The sequence below is a fragment of the Equus caballus genome, chromosome 7, assembly GCF_041296265.1.
Source record: "Equus caballus isolate H_3958 breed thoroughbred chromosome 7, TB-T2T, whole genome shotgun sequence".
NCBI lineage: Eukaryota > Metazoa > Chordata > Mammalia > Perissodactyla > Equidae > Equus > Equus caballus.
The window spans coordinates 25492919-25508588 of NC_091690.1; the positions used below are offsets into that span (position 1 = coordinate 25492919).

The 15670-nt window shown below is 38.0% G+C and overlaps 1 protein-coding gene across 12 annotated transcripts in view; it reads right to left on the minus strand.

Annotated features, from left to right (window-relative positions):
* Positions 1 to 15670, minus strand: part of SIK3 (SIK family kinase 3) — a 241511-nt gene that overhangs the window by 67241 nt on the left and 158600 nt on the right. For all 12 annotated transcript variants that reach the window (XM_070273654.1, XM_070273652.1, XM_070273653.1 and 9 more), the window contains exon 4: positions 9208 to 9369. In XM_070273654.1, the coding sequence (XP_070129755.1) occupies positions 9208 to 9369 (162 nt within the window). The remainder of the gene's footprint in view (positions 1 to 9207; positions 9370 to 15670) is intronic.

The window sequence follows — 15670 nt, forward strand, 5'->3', positions numbered from 1 at the left end:
CTGGTATTTGGAATGTTCACATTTTTGAACCTAAAAATCAAACTTGTTTATCTGAATTCTTTTCTTTTCTTTTCTTTTTTTTTTTGCTGAGGAAGATTTGCCCTGAGCTAACATCTGCTACCTATCTTCATCTTTTTGTATGTGAGCTGCTGTGACAGCATGGCCACTGACAGACAAGTGGAGTAGGTCCAAGCCCTGGAACTGAACCTGGGCCGATGAAGTGGAGTGTGTAGAACATAACCACTAGGCCACTAGGGCTGGCCCTATCTGAATTATTTTCATGTTTTGTTTTTAAATGATGAAATGAATAAGCAAGTCCAGCACTTCTGTGCAAGTAATACACTATGTATGTGGACAGTGTTTATTCCCAATAAAGCAACCTAGATATTACACACATGTTTGTGTGTGTGTGTGTGTGTGAGATAAAATTTTGGCTTTTGAAGTCCTAGAAACATCTTGATGTGTTATATAAGAACTGTGATCAAATAAAGACAATTCATGAATTTGGTAAAGTTTGTCTTGAGGCATTGTAGAATTATTTTTATCTTTATTAACTTGAATTTTAACAAGTATTCCTTATGCTTTATATTGCCCAATAGTCCATTATAGATGTAAATTTAAATTTAACAAAACATGATGAAAAACTGCACGCTGGTCGAAACTATCATGGTAACCAACTACTTCAACTGACCAATACATGGACGACTGAGGCCTAAGCGTGCTCACTAGCTTCCCGCTAACAGGCAGACTCACTTGATTTACACTCAGGGGCTCTCAGACTGGGGGGAGACCTAACTCACTGCTTCATTTATTGACTTCTAAACAACGGAAAAGGCAAGAGAAGTCATTATCACTTTCTGTGACATGAATGTCCTGGAACACTGAGAACCTCTAAGGATTCAGAAAATCACCGGCTGGGAAAAGATAGTGTACACTAGCTGAGGTGTTAAATTAAGGGTGGTCTGGGTGTGGCCTGAGCAAGGAGTAGTCAAAGACCACACATATCAGGATGTTTTTTAATGACCAGATGAAAAACTCTTCAGGATCTTACAAGTCCTTTTGTTCTGAATCTATGCCTACCACTAGCTAACTGGGTTTTTCTCAGTTTGACACTAGGAAAGCAGATATAAATATTATACTCATTCTCTTATGACTTTAAGAGAACTGATAATAGTCAGTCTCAGGATTTATAAAAATTAGAACCAGATTCTGGACTAATGGGGACTCTTACTAATATTCTGCCACTTAGAGAAGGCCTGCCTAAGAAATCAGTCTCCAGGGCCGGCCTGGTGGTGCAGTGGTTAAGTGCGCATGTTCCGCTTCTTGGCGGCCTGGGGTTCGCCAGTTCGGATCCCGGGTGTGGACATGGCACCGCTTGGCATGCCATGCTGTGGTAGGCGTCCCACATATAAAGTAGAGGAAGATGGGCACGGATGTTAGCTCAGAGCCAGGCTTCCTCAGCAAAAAAAGAGGAGGACTGGCAGTAGTTAGCTCAGGGCTAATCTTCCTCAAAAAAAAAAAAAGAAATCAGTCTCCATTGTGGTGATCATTTCACAATATATACAAATATCAAATCATTATATGGTACACCCGAAACTAATATTATGTCAATTAAATCTCGATAATAAAAAAAAAGTGATAAAGAAGTTTTGGATGCACTCAAAAAAAAGAACTCAGTCTCACTCTTTTTGACATCTCCTCCATTTTAACAGTTTCTATGAACTTTACACAATAAGATAAAGACTTCTTCAGAGTCTGAATGAAAAATACTCTGGATGATTTGTTAGTCCCTCCCCAACACCAACTTGCAATTTAGGAGCTTACAACCCTGCAAGGAAAATAGAGCTGGGGAAACACGGTCTTGGGTAGACTTATGAAAGTTCTCACAGTTTCTACATCCAATAATAAAATCAAAACAACCCTTGAAATAAATAGAATATCAATGTTCTTTTAAAACACCTTGAAACAGAAACCACAGGTAAGGTGTGCACCTAATTTCCTTCAACTATCCCTTGCTTATTATTCAATACTGTGCCCAACATGGTCCTAGAGACAAAGAGCAATGTGAAATTCTGAGGTGCTTTGGTAGGTCCAACACGCAGTCTTCTTCCGCTCACTCAGCTCCTCCCCGCAGCTGCAGGAGGCGAGCTCTGAGGCTCAGGGTTCCCTTCCCACAGTTTCTCTTCTTTTGCCCAAGACCTCAAAGCAAAAGCTTCCATTTCTTTTCTGTCTTCTGCTTCCCTTTCCCTTTCTATTCTCAACTTCCAATTTCTTATTTTTCTAATTATCCCCAAAATAAATGATCTGCCAGTAAGAGACTGGCATGGAAATCTTTGAGGTTGAGGAAAAGTAACAGAGAAGTCAATGTGCAAAAATGAGAAGTTTGCGTGAGAGAAACCTATGGTTGGGGAAGAAATTCTTTACTCTCAGTTTCTCCAACTGGTGTATGTTTATACATCCTCAGGCATAATGATGCAGTATACCAAGAATTATGTGAAAGTATAGGATAAATAAACGACATCTTCCTGGAACATCAGGTTTTTTTCTATGTTCAATAAAGTTGAATAATTTTAATATTAAAACAAAGATATGACATGGAGGAGAACACTAAATATGCATGAATTTTAAAGATAAAGCATGCGATTAAAAATGTGTTTAAAGTAAGCCATTTCAGACTACTTAATCAATCCCCAGTTGCCCCCACCCTGCAGGAATTCATCCCCCAGTGTGAGGGAAACCACAGTGGGGAAATCTGAGAAGCAATGCTTCTGTACTGGTAGCCCAGCTATTGTGAGGTCTTATAAATAGAAAATTGTTCTTGATCCTAGCAAGGTACAATCACTTTTCAAGATCACTGAGACCTCATTTATAACCTAGAACTATGACTGACAAAAAATCTGCTCATTTAAATTTTAATGTTAGAACTTTTTCACACAAATAAATCAACTGTGTGTACCTAAAACGCCTTCTGGATGAAGGTACGTTAACTTTTTATTAGTAAATCTCCAGTCTTAGCAATAGCATTCAGAAGAGAGAATTTGTCAAATTTTATTTTCCCAATGGTCAACATACATTAATGCTGTTTGGCAGCTTCTAGTTGAAAGTCATTCACCATTTCAGCGTGAAAACAAGTTGAGGCATTATGATTCCCAGGCTCTACTATGACCTGAATTGAGGTCTCTGGGTCTCAGTTCACTGACCTGTCAACCAGGGAGGTAGATTGAGTGATTACCTAAATAAAGCGTGTCAGGATCACGACATAAAATTTGGGATTGATATGATGAATACTGCATAACGACTTTCTGTGACCAGTCAGGGACATTCTCGATCAACACACTGTGGCAGAGTTCTCAGAAATCCAACCTTTTTCCCTATATGATCCTGTCTCAGTATAATCATACTGGGGCTGAAAGGTCAATAGATGTAAAAAATGTTTTAGTTTCTCACTTTTAAAAAATGAAATAGTCTAGATCTCACTGCATTAAGGTCAAAACTTTCCACAGTACCTTCAATCCATGCACTCTGGAAATTCTTTCCAAAATATCGGCTCTGCTGTAGCTGCACTTCAGATCTTTGCTGTCCACTGATTGCCAACTAAAACAATAACACCGGAGTGGAAACTATCTCATGGAGACCATTCTGGGAGGCGACATTTAAAGAGAAAAGTTTCCAACTTCCTTAGGTCCAAAAAGAAAGTTTCCACAATTTTCAAAACATTCTCATAATGTCTGAGTATTTCCAATAACTTGTTTCAGGGAGTAAGCCACTTACATTTAGGCTTTCTCTTAGGCAATCTTTTTTAAACATAGAAATTTCTCTACTTAATCTTTGGGGACAAGAATTAAAATTACTTTCAAATAGCAGTGCATCAACCATTAAAAATAAGATGACCCCATTTTTCTTAGACAGCTTAATATAATCCATCAATAAGAAAATCTGAATTCTCTATTTCTCAACATATCTTTGATGAAAGTTCTCTCCTCCTAGCCCAGACATTCAACTGGCTACCCAGTCCTGGAAATCCTTCCTCTGCTCTCCTTCCTGTGTCTGTCGCCCTCTTCTTCCCTTCCACGTCTATTACCACCACCCTTACGCAGGATTTACAGTTTCACAGCCTTTTAACTGATCTTCCTATTGCCTTCCTGCCCCTTTCCCCTACTCCCACCTTTTTATCTTATCCATCCTGAACCTGATTTATGAATCCTGCTATTCAAATAATTTCACAATCCAGCATAAATACCTACCTTTTCTGCCTTCTCAGCCATGACTCTCCTATGTGAGCCTCCCCTCCACCCAAGCTGTTTTACCTTTTTTGCAAATATGCTGTGTATATTCTCTGCTGCTCATGCTTCTCCAACTCAGTTTCCCATGGTAACCAAAATAAAATCCCAAATCCTCACCATGTGCAGAAAGCCCATGTGAACCTGCCCTTGCCAGCTCTCTCACTCCGTCTCCTTCCACTCGCCCCCTTATTTAGTATCTCCAGCCATTCTAGCATATTACTCGATTTTATCATTTTCACAGCCCTTACGAGAGCTTATTTGTTTACGTGTTTTCCATCTATCTCCCCCCATCAGAATGTTAGCTCCAAGGAACTATTTTATCTGCTGCTGTATCCCCAGTGCCTAGATCAGTGTCTGCACATAGCAAGCACTTTATCAACATTTGCTGACTGACTAATCCTACTGGAATTCTCTCCTCTACACCTAGGCCTTAAAGAATCATACTTATCCTTTAAGACTCACCACAACTGTCCTGTCTGCAATAGGGTACTGATGTCCTCATCACCACTGTCTAGAGTTCAGATCAACAAAGCTATTGAGTACCTACTATTGAACAGTGATGTGCTAGGCCATGGAGGGGAAACAATAAACATGATATGGTTACAGTCTCTGTGGCATTTACAAGCTAATGGAATTTTACAAACTAAAGTGGTTTCTTCATCCTCTGAACTCCTGTGGTAATTAGACTACAGTTAATGCGATAATGAATCATGACGTGCCTTGCAACATCTCTTCTATTGCGTCAGACTATCATCTGGCAGCTGTTGAATACGCTGTCACCCAGGGATGTAGGCTATAGGCTGAGAGAGCCATGCTGTGCCTCCCCCGTCCTTCATCTGCTCCTCTGTGAATCCTCACACCTCTGAGGTACGAAAAGTGGAAGGTTAGAGGCCAAGAACCCTATTCTTTTCCCAGCACTGAATTCTCTACATGAAAGAAAGTGGCGTGAGTGTTCTTTACAAGAAATTCAAAGTTTTGAAAGCTAAAGGTGTGCATTTTGGAAACTCTAATATAATAATATATATAATATAATAAACTTCTAAATAAGCTATATTTGCATGCAAAATATGATGAAATTAAATGATACATGCGAAAATGCGTTGTAAAGTATTTTTTATATATGTAAAGCATAATTACAGTGTTATTTAACTTTTCAAAGGTCTAAGCATTTGCTGCCCAAATAGACTGTAAACTCTTGACAGCAGTCATGCCTTACACTGCTCTTCCTCTTCCATGACACCTGAGCAGAGAGCCTCTGTTAACAGCAAATGAGACTGCAGATAACCACCACAAATTCTTACTTCTAGACCTGGCAACTTTGCCTTTCAGCAACAAAATTCTTTCCTCTGAAAACACCAATACTTATTCTGGATTACTAAAGATAGAAACATCTTTTAAACAATTCTACAGACGACAGGTTTGCTATTGGCATTAAGAAGAATTTTTTTATTCTAAAAACAGAAAGAAAACAAAGTTATTCACCTGGGCTTCACTCTCTCTAGAAGTAGCACTAGAACAAAAATTCACAGATAAGAATTTAAGCACAAAAACTCTTAAATCGTGGAATGATGCGGAATTTTTAATGCCTGTAAGTGAAGTTTCTCTCTCATGTCCAGGGAAGACATATTCTCTTGAAGAGGGCTAGCATGGGCTTTTATAATAGCTAGATTTTTATAGTATCAGTATTAAATGTAAATGCCAGGTTAATTCATAGCCAAAAAAGTAAAAATAAATTAATATAAAACAAACATCCCCAGAACAATTTATTCATCTTCTACATTTGAACAGGATGCATAATCTTTTCATGAACACCACTTAGGTAAACATAGCATAAGGAAAACATGAATTTCTTAAATTTCCTAATCTGAATTTTTATTAATTTGTAACTATAACATATATGATGATTTTAAAGATGAAGTGCTTAAGACTAACAATATTTTAAACAAAACAAAAAAACTGTTCTCTCTCATGTGTTTCTTTCATTTATAGTAGGTCCTTCTTAGCGAGATTTATAATAATTTGTCAGAAAGACCACTGAAAAGATCAGGGATCTGAAAGTTACTTTTAGCTTTTAGAATAAAAAGTTGATTTCATTACTTATCTGACCTTATCCTGTCAGAACTATCCAACCTGCCTCTCCAAAATTAGTCATGCTGTAGTCAGCCTCCACTAGAATCATTTCTCCCACTAGTTCATTAAGTTCAAAGAAGACTTGGCAGATGAGAATGGGAATTCTATCTAATTTATGTGTAAGAAATGAAGTTCAGACAATGATTGAGAAACTAAGTAACGATGGCATGCAGGAAAGAATGCACGAGCAAAGACAATGTTAGTTAGCTATCCATATCGCAGGGCACAAAACTAGGGGTGTTCATTTATTCTTTGCTTTGCTCTGAAAACAAGTAATAAAAATGCAACTTTGGGTTAATGAACTTAAAAAGCTTGCCAAAGTATCTATGTTAACACACAGAGAGCCCAAGGCTGGCTGCCAGCACCCCTAGGAGCCTGTAATTACACACCAGCAGGGAGAGACTCTTATTGTAACAACATGGATTTGTTTTAACTATTAACAAAGAAAAGTATTTAAAAATCTCCTTACTCAAATACTTGTCAGTAGAGTTTCTAATTTCAACTATCACTGACCCCTGCTTTTAGACTTGGTTTCTCGAGGCAAAAACTATATAAAATGTCCATTAACTAAATCAAAATGGTTCTAAATTCAAAATCAAGAACCAAGGAAGCATTAAATGAAAGGTTAACTTTTGGTCAGTGGAGGTAGAATAAAACCATAATAGAAATAGAAGGCCTTCTTTTAACTCACTAGCCTAATCAATAATCCAAAGAACCCTACAGTAACATTGTGGTCAGCTGAATAGCCCCCCAAAGACATCCATGTCCTAATCCATGGAACTTGGAATGTGCTACCTACATGGTAAAAGGGACACTTGCAGACATGATTAGTTTAAGGATCTTGAGACAGGGAGACTGTCCTGGATTACTCAGGAGGCCCAATGTAAGCACAAGGGTCCTTGCAAGAAGGAAGTAGGAGGATCGTGTCAGGAGTGGGAGATGTGGCAATGGCAGCAGGAAGGTGGAGTGACGTGAGGAAGGGGCTGGAGCCAAGGAAAGCAGGAGGGCTCCAGAAGCTGAAGAGGGCAGATTTCCAGAGCCTCCAGAAGGAACGAGTCCTACCAATATCTTGGTTTAAGCCCTATAAAATTCATTGCAGATTTCTAAACTCCAGAACTGTAGGATAATAAATTTGTGTTGTTTCAAGCCGCTAAGTTTGTGGCAATCTGTTACAGTAACAACAAGAAATTAACACTTTTTTTAATACTTTTAAGGATTATGAAGCTTAGTAGGTGTTATTACCATTAACTTAATTGAAGCTACAACAAATAATTATAAAAGAGGGTTTGAAATTGCTAGGCCTTTCCACGCTACCCACCTGTGTAGGAACTGCCAGCATCTAGAGAGCTTAGGAGAATATAAAACACACATAAGGGCATAGGAAAAACATGATTTTATGTAAGATAATGAAAGCATCTAGGCCGGCCCTGTGGCCAAGTGGTTAAGTTTGTGTGATATGCATCGGCAGGCCCAGGGTTTCACCGGTTTGGATCCTGGGCGCCAATATGGCACTGCTCATCAGGCCATGCTGAGGCAGCATTCCACATAGCACAACCAGAAGGACCTACAACTAGAATCTACAACTATGTACTGGAGGGCTTTTGGTGGGGAGGAGGGGAGAGGAGGAGGGGGAGGAGGTGGAGGAGGAGAAGGAAGAAAAAAAGGAAGATTGGCAACCGGTGTCAGCTCAGGTGCTAATCTTTTAAAAAAAAAAAATAAAAGAAAGGAAAAAAGCATCTAATTCCTGTCTACTATGTACTCAGTGAGTGCAGGACTCAAAGAGCTTACAACTGTGTGAAAGTTCTAAACAGGAGTGCATCCATCACCCTAACTTAGACAAATAAAAAGCTAGGTGACATGCCAAGGATGTAAAAGTAGAGGCTGGAAAGTGAACAGACTTATCTACACAAAGAAACTGTCAGAATCATCACCAACCTGCAAGGGTACACGTAGGTACTGTGATCTATAATATAAATCTGAACTCTCAACTCCCACCCTACTAAGGAGGGAAATCTGTATAACTGCTTTTACTTTGGATTTTCAAGGCAATTCTACTCTAGCTATACTTCAGCTTTCTATATGAGACTCTCTCCCTTTTCATCTGGGAGCTGGGGGACACACAATGCAATACCGAAAACTGTCAGAAAACAAAAACGGTTTATTTTCATATTTATAGATTCTATATAGATTGCAGTCACTTTCTTCTATCAATAGGTGGTGAGCTTGTGTTGGTTAGGCAAACGCTGATAGTTCACTAAAACTGAAGTACGAGTAGACTGAGGCAGTGAAAAGTGCTTTTTGGGTACTGTCAGATGAGCAGATGAGTGACATTGGAGGAGACAGACATGGACTGCCTTCAAAGCACTGTAAGATCTAGTCTTCCTAAATTATCATAAAACTACAGTCTTTAGAATAAGCATGCTCTATATCAGCAACGACATAAATCAATCTTCTCAAACGAAGCTGACAGGTTATACAATTTTAGCAGTTTTACTTACTACTTTATTCTATATTTTATTCCTCATTATTTAAAAGGGACCTGTCAACCAAAATAACAGAATTTTAAATATCACCCTTTTCCTTCTTTCTTCCCAGCCTAGTTTGATCTGATACTACATGAAAAATAATATAAACATATTCTGAAAGTTTATCAACTTTCAAGCCACACACACAAAAATCCTTTATTTTCACAATACTTTCTTCTGAATAGTTGGAAATAAACAATCCCTTGCTTTAAGAACCCTGAAGGAAAAGCTCCTTTATTTCTATTTCACATCCTCAATACTCTTCTCACCTGCTATTTTGATATTCAGATTGGCATCCAGAAGCAAATTTTCAGCTTTTAGATCACGATGAACAATGTTCCGACAGTGACAAAAATAGACGGCTGCGACGATCTGTTTGAACTTCCGACGGGCCTCCTTCTCTGCCATTCTACCATGGGCCACCAGGTGGTCTGCGTTGAAGAAAAACACAGTCAGTTCTCATTTGGATCCTGGAATCATTTCAAAAGGTAGACTTAAGGAGGGATGCAAGGGGCCCAACAAATGAAAGAGTTAAAAAAGTGAAACAAACATATGGAAAATGATACGCTTATAGTCCTGGCTTGTATCTATTCATTAGTAATCAGTACCCAAACTATTTTAAGTATAAATCCTGTTATACATAAGTATGCATAAGAATACACTTGCCCTACCATAAGAAAAAAAGAGTTCTGAGGGATACAATGGTGTTTTTCAACCTTCCTTTTCATATTTCCATTGCAAAAGTTTATATATACAAAGCAAACACACATGAAGATAAGTATCAGCAGCATTTCCTGTGCTAAAGGATGAGTCAAAACGCGGAGTCACAATAATTGATCATTTTAGGAAAGAGTTGACAGAAATCAGTCATTGCTAAGAGGGAAAAAAAACGCTGCTTTACATAGGACTCTGTTTAGGCCAATATCTCTTATGCTTTCTCAAAGTTTCACAATTTCACACAAAAAGGTACTTATTTGGTGACCATTCTCTGCAATGCATAACACCTGCATCTTTACATTTGCATTTAATGTGCTTACCAAATATTTTTAAAACTATGTTATTAATTTTCACAGGTAACATCAATAGAAAACCAAGTGAAGTTTCTACCACTTTAAATGAAATAATTTCATTTGCTATGTTGCTAACTAAGGTATAGCAAAAGAATTTACAGGTGATAAACTCTGTAATACTATAAACTAGGCTATCTTCTATATTTAAAAATGAATTGATTAACCCATAATCAATACTGTAAGTTCTTTAAGTACTTTTTTTTTCTAATAGTGGCATTAGGTTTATAATGAACCAACGATACACATATCCTTAACCCAGTGCCTCATCTGACCAGTAACATATACAGGTTATGACAACTGATGGGATTAGAAATGCAAATAATGATGTAGTTTGCTCTGTTTGATTTCTAATAGTCTCACTAGCACTATCCTTTAACCAACTGTTCTAGCTGGGTAAAGGACACCTTTGCCATCATAAGCATCCTGAGATAGTGCGAAAGTGAAAAATTAGATAATATAAATAAATGTTTCGTTTGTTTCTCAGTACTAGTTTCAGTAATACCACCCAAGTGATTTGGCGCCATCTCAATCACTCACAAGACCAGTCAGGTTTATCTTTTCTTCCGTCACAAAGAGGAAGTTTGGGATAAAACATACGCGCTAGTAATGACTGCCAAGATTGAGAGCTTAGGACAAGAAATGGAGGGGGTGGGGGAGTACGTGAAGAAGGGGAGCTCAACGACAACCGTTTACATAGAAGATTTTCAAATAATTCAAACAACAGTCTGACCTCAAAGAACATAACATTTTGGAGATCAAATACTACAGAATTTTTAAGAGCAATGTCTTACAAGTAGATCATTTAAATGCTTAAGAAAGACCCCTCAAAGGAACTGTTACAATTGTCAGGTTTATCAATGAACCACACACAAGACCTTTGAAGCATTTTCCTCAAAAACAATCACTATTATGGCCAAGATGATCAATTTAGTACAAAAAAAGGAGAAAAGAAGTCTTTAGCTTAGAAGTTAAAAGGACTAGAATATAGAACACAGCTTTCTACAGAGTTTAGAGGTGGTGATAAACGAGCTCATGCTCTGGTGTGCTCAGCCTTCTGGTGAGATCTGTCACAGGAACTTTAAACAACACAAAGTCCCTAACTAGGGATAGGAACTTAACACAAGCTGTTCAAGAACTGGACATCCATCAGATGTAGAACGCTAGGTTTTATTTTAAGAGGCCATTCTCTAACAGTACCTGCTCCTTTGACCCCCTATTTCTCTTAACCCAAGGCCCAATTATTCTAATAATATGTTTTAGCTGCTAAACTTTGTCTAATTAAAGAGCTTTAAAGAGACAGCTATTCTTGAGAAACATAAAAATAAACCCTTATGAAGGTTTACCAACAGAAGCTCATTTGGCTAAGCCACCATTAATTAAAATGCCCAAGAGACATTCGTCTGGCAGTAAATACTAATTATCAGAACACATCAAAGAGCTTCTTAAGTACAACAGAACGATTAATTTCATGATTTCCAAAATAAGTGGTTTTCTTTTATTAAAAAAAAAAACTATATTTTCTAAGTACTTTGTTTTCCTAAAATGATTGGAAAGTTCTCAAAATTGTTACACAGGCCAGGAGCTGCTGGAATATGGCCTTGGTCTGTTTTATCTCTACAATGACACATTGGTTGTCCTTGGATTGTTTACACTGCCAATATCCCCACCTCTTGATCTGCTAAATAGAAATAAACTCTGTTACATGCTAGGGCCAAAGAAGGGATAGCATATTTAGGAATAAATGTGTACTCTGATCATATATGACATAACTTTAAGTTTAAAGACATTTAAAAGGCTATTTTTTTCAAGGTCCACTCAATACCATACAAAGAATATTTAAGCATTTGGTTAACAGATCACAAGGATTCTATAGTATTTGAGGTGACTACAATATATGTCATCTGCCACAGTTAACATGCTTTTGGCTAAAAGGTATCTGTGACAGCACGCTGGCTAAAAGAGCTTCAATTGTTTAGTATTTTCCCTAAGGATACCTAAAATATCCCTACAGTTATGGATATAAAGAAGATTTACAAATTTTTTTTTAAAGTGTTGGCTGCAAAAATCAGATGTTTTCTCCTAGCCATTGTGTTTGACATTCTAATTTTCCCCTCTTTGGGAGCACTGTGCTCTTCTCCACACACAGGACCATCTTAAAGGCTCCGTGTCATTTAGACTTTAGCCTCTGCTTTTATTTCTTGTCCATCTCATTACCCCCCAACCCCCACCCCATCCCCTGTTAGTTTGCTTTCAGTGTAAACCTACAGGGTCTAGTGGGTGTGACAGAAAGCCAGCAGCCTGTGGTAGTTTTCGTCCCTGCTGAAATTGCCTATCAGCTGCCCAGGGACAAATGGCTGCTTTATGTTCATGTGTGCTGCATAGGCAGGCAGTGAAAATTCTTCAGGCTCAAATGGGATATTTAACTTTCAGCAAAAAACCCAGAGCAGTAGCCCAGCCTGGACTTAACACAAAGTCACAGCATTTGAATAAATACTGGGGTCATTTCAGAAGGCAAATGAAAGCAAACGGCCCCTGAACCATTCAACATTCAAAGTAAACTATATTCTGAATCTTGTTAGGATAAACCCCAGGTGCAAAGAACTCTACAGAGTTGTTCTGCTTCTCCCACACAGTTTAGTAAGCTAGTTCTCCTAAATACTGGGAGATATCACCTGGATCTCCCCATATCTTCAGTCTCAAACATCCCACAGGGCAGCCAGGACCCTAGCTTCCTGAATTCCTAGATTCCTTCTTCCTCCACCCGCCGGGAGGCTAACAATCTTCGATTAGACACCTGCTGCAAAAACTCCATCGCAGTAAGTCCTTTTTCACCATCAATTAACTACTTATCTATTTAGTTGCCACTATTCATCTCGGGTAAATTTAAAGTTTTTCTCTATCACAACTTCACTCCAATCATTTCACTCTAGACAAAGATGAGGTGACTCAGTTAAAAGAAGAAAACGGTTCTCCTGTTTCAGGCTCTTATCACAAGTAAAGAGTCTAAGTTCTCTCTCACTTTTCAATCACCACAAATCACTTGGCACTAGATTTCTTTAATCTTTTTAATCTTTTCTTCCTCAGAAAATAAAAAGAAGTTAGTGACACTAAGGGATTTATACACCTCAGGAGGATTAGTATGATTAGAAGTGGAGAGAATGAATTCTGAAGTTTCAAAAGTATGTATAAAGTTTACTTCAGAATTCACTGCTTGTAATTTTGTCCCATTCTGACTCAGAATGAAATATCTTGTGGTACATTTAGATTCTAACCTTTCAAAGAGCAAAAATATACATCAGCCATCTTCACTTCCCTAGACCAGCTTCACTGGAGGGTCAGAGGCACGCCACTAATGGGATAGTGGTGGGAGCCAATATTTCTTAAAATAAGTCACTTTTCCACTACAAACAGACAGTGTCTCCATTTGTCTGCTAAGTCTACAACTCAAAACTGATCCAAAACACTAGCTGAAAATGAACACACCCTGACAGCAGGTCAAGCAACAGGGCAGAAACTTTTCATTTTTCATGATGAAAAAATAACCCAGTCTAGAATGAGGAAAAGACAGCACGTGTGCCACACTTAGGTGGCTATCTGAAAAAATTTCTGCCAATTCCAAGCTCACCACAGCTAAAAGTTATTTGCTTTGCCACTCAGTTCTATCATTTCTTTTTTCTACACCCATGGAAACAACTTCCTGTTTATCAAACAAGTGCTTCTTTCCAAAAGAGCAAGGGTGAGGCCAAGATAACTTAGCTGCCTGGGAACAGGTTAACAGGAGTGCACTCACTTTAATGTCATCCTGTCCTAACTCTCCGTAGGCCCCAAGCTGCAGTGACTAGAAGAAGAGAGTTTGTTATTTTGTTTTCCTTGCCAAGAATCCAACCATCTCATACCAGACTTCTTTACTTGTTGCTGCTTCTTGTTACTCTCTCTTTTCTTCATTCTCCCTGTTGTTCAGCCCAAAAACCTTGGTGTCATCTTTCATTCTCTTTCTCCCACACCCACATCCATCAGCAAATTTTATTAACCCTACCATCAAAATATACCCAGAATTCAACTATTCCTCACCCCTATCCCCACCCCACTCTGATGCCACCAACCCCCTCCAACAGCTATTGTCTTCCTCCTGGATTATTGTAACAGCCTCCTAATATTACTCCTAACTAGTATTCCTGATTCTGCCCTTGGCCCTCTACAGTCTATTCTCAAAACAACAGCCAGAGTAATAACCCTTTTTTAAAAAACCTTTTTATTTAGAAATAATTACAGATTCAGAGACGTTGCAAAGATAGTACAGAGAGATCCTATGTACCCTTAACCCAGTTTCCCCCAGTGGTTAAATCTTACATAATTATAGAACAATATCAAAACCCAGAATCTGACATGGGTACAATGTGTGTATAGATCTAGGTCATTTTATCACATGTGTAGATTCGTGGAACTATTGTTGCAATCAAGATAGAGAAGTATTTGGAGTTACTCATTACTGACTATTCCTGCAGGTATAAAAACAAAAAGCACACTATATTTTCTTCTATCCCAAATAAATTCAACTTTTCCTTCAAAGGTTTTGAGAAGATACAATTACTTTGTGAAATACTTATAGTCACAGGATACGCTTTAGTTCTGAAATTTTTAAACTAGAACTATTACTTCCCATGCATCCTTACTACATACAAAACAGCGCTCTGCATATGATGGATGCTTAATAATTACAGATCAACTCAAGGATCAATCAGAGAAAAGATATAAACTTTAAAAACAAACATTTTTTTACTCTCCATTTGCCACTAAACAAAGTTTGTAAACTAAGCACTGTTTATATTAATAACTCTTTATAAAAAACACACTATTCTTTGATATGAAGTCCATTCACATTAATGTGGAGGAGGACTGTTTTCTTATAGCTTCTTACAAAAATACTCCTAGACTAGGCATATGCCCAGGCAGCCTACGAAATGGGATCCCATATATTCCAAAAAGCCTTTCAAGAATGTTATTCAGACATTTTTGATGTAGTGCAAACATTTCTCATGCTGCACCAACAGACTAGCAAAGGTGGGTTGGCTAATTTTGTGATCCAGAGGTTCTTCCCTGATTTCTAATATAAACTTCAGGCTCCAAATCAAGCTCATTCTTTAATATCTAGCTCCAAGGTGATTTCCCTGAAGCACTCCCTAATCTACTCACCTCTCCTAGAAGAACTGCTCCATAATTTGGGTCTAATGGCATTTAGTCTATATACCTCCATAATATCAGTGAACAACTGTACTACAGTTATTTCTTAACACGTATGTCTTCCATACTAGACCAGGGATTCTTGGTCTGTGGATGGGTTTCCACCCATGACCCATGCAAGGTATAGGAAAATATGTGTAATGTGCTTCCAATTGTGTAGGAAGAGGAAATACAAATAAGCATGTGTGTGCACATGTGAATATTTGCTTATATTTTCCAAAAGAATTAATGTTAAGTGAAAAACTTTTAAAATTATTACTTACAGGAGGACGGAAAAGGGGTGGAAGCTAGACTTTTCTCAATGTACCCTATTTTATAGCTTTAACCTTAGAAACATGTAATGTCTTAAGGAACCCAAACAATTCAAAATTGAATCAAACAGAAGAAAAAGTAATTTGTAAAAATTGAAAGCAAACTGGAA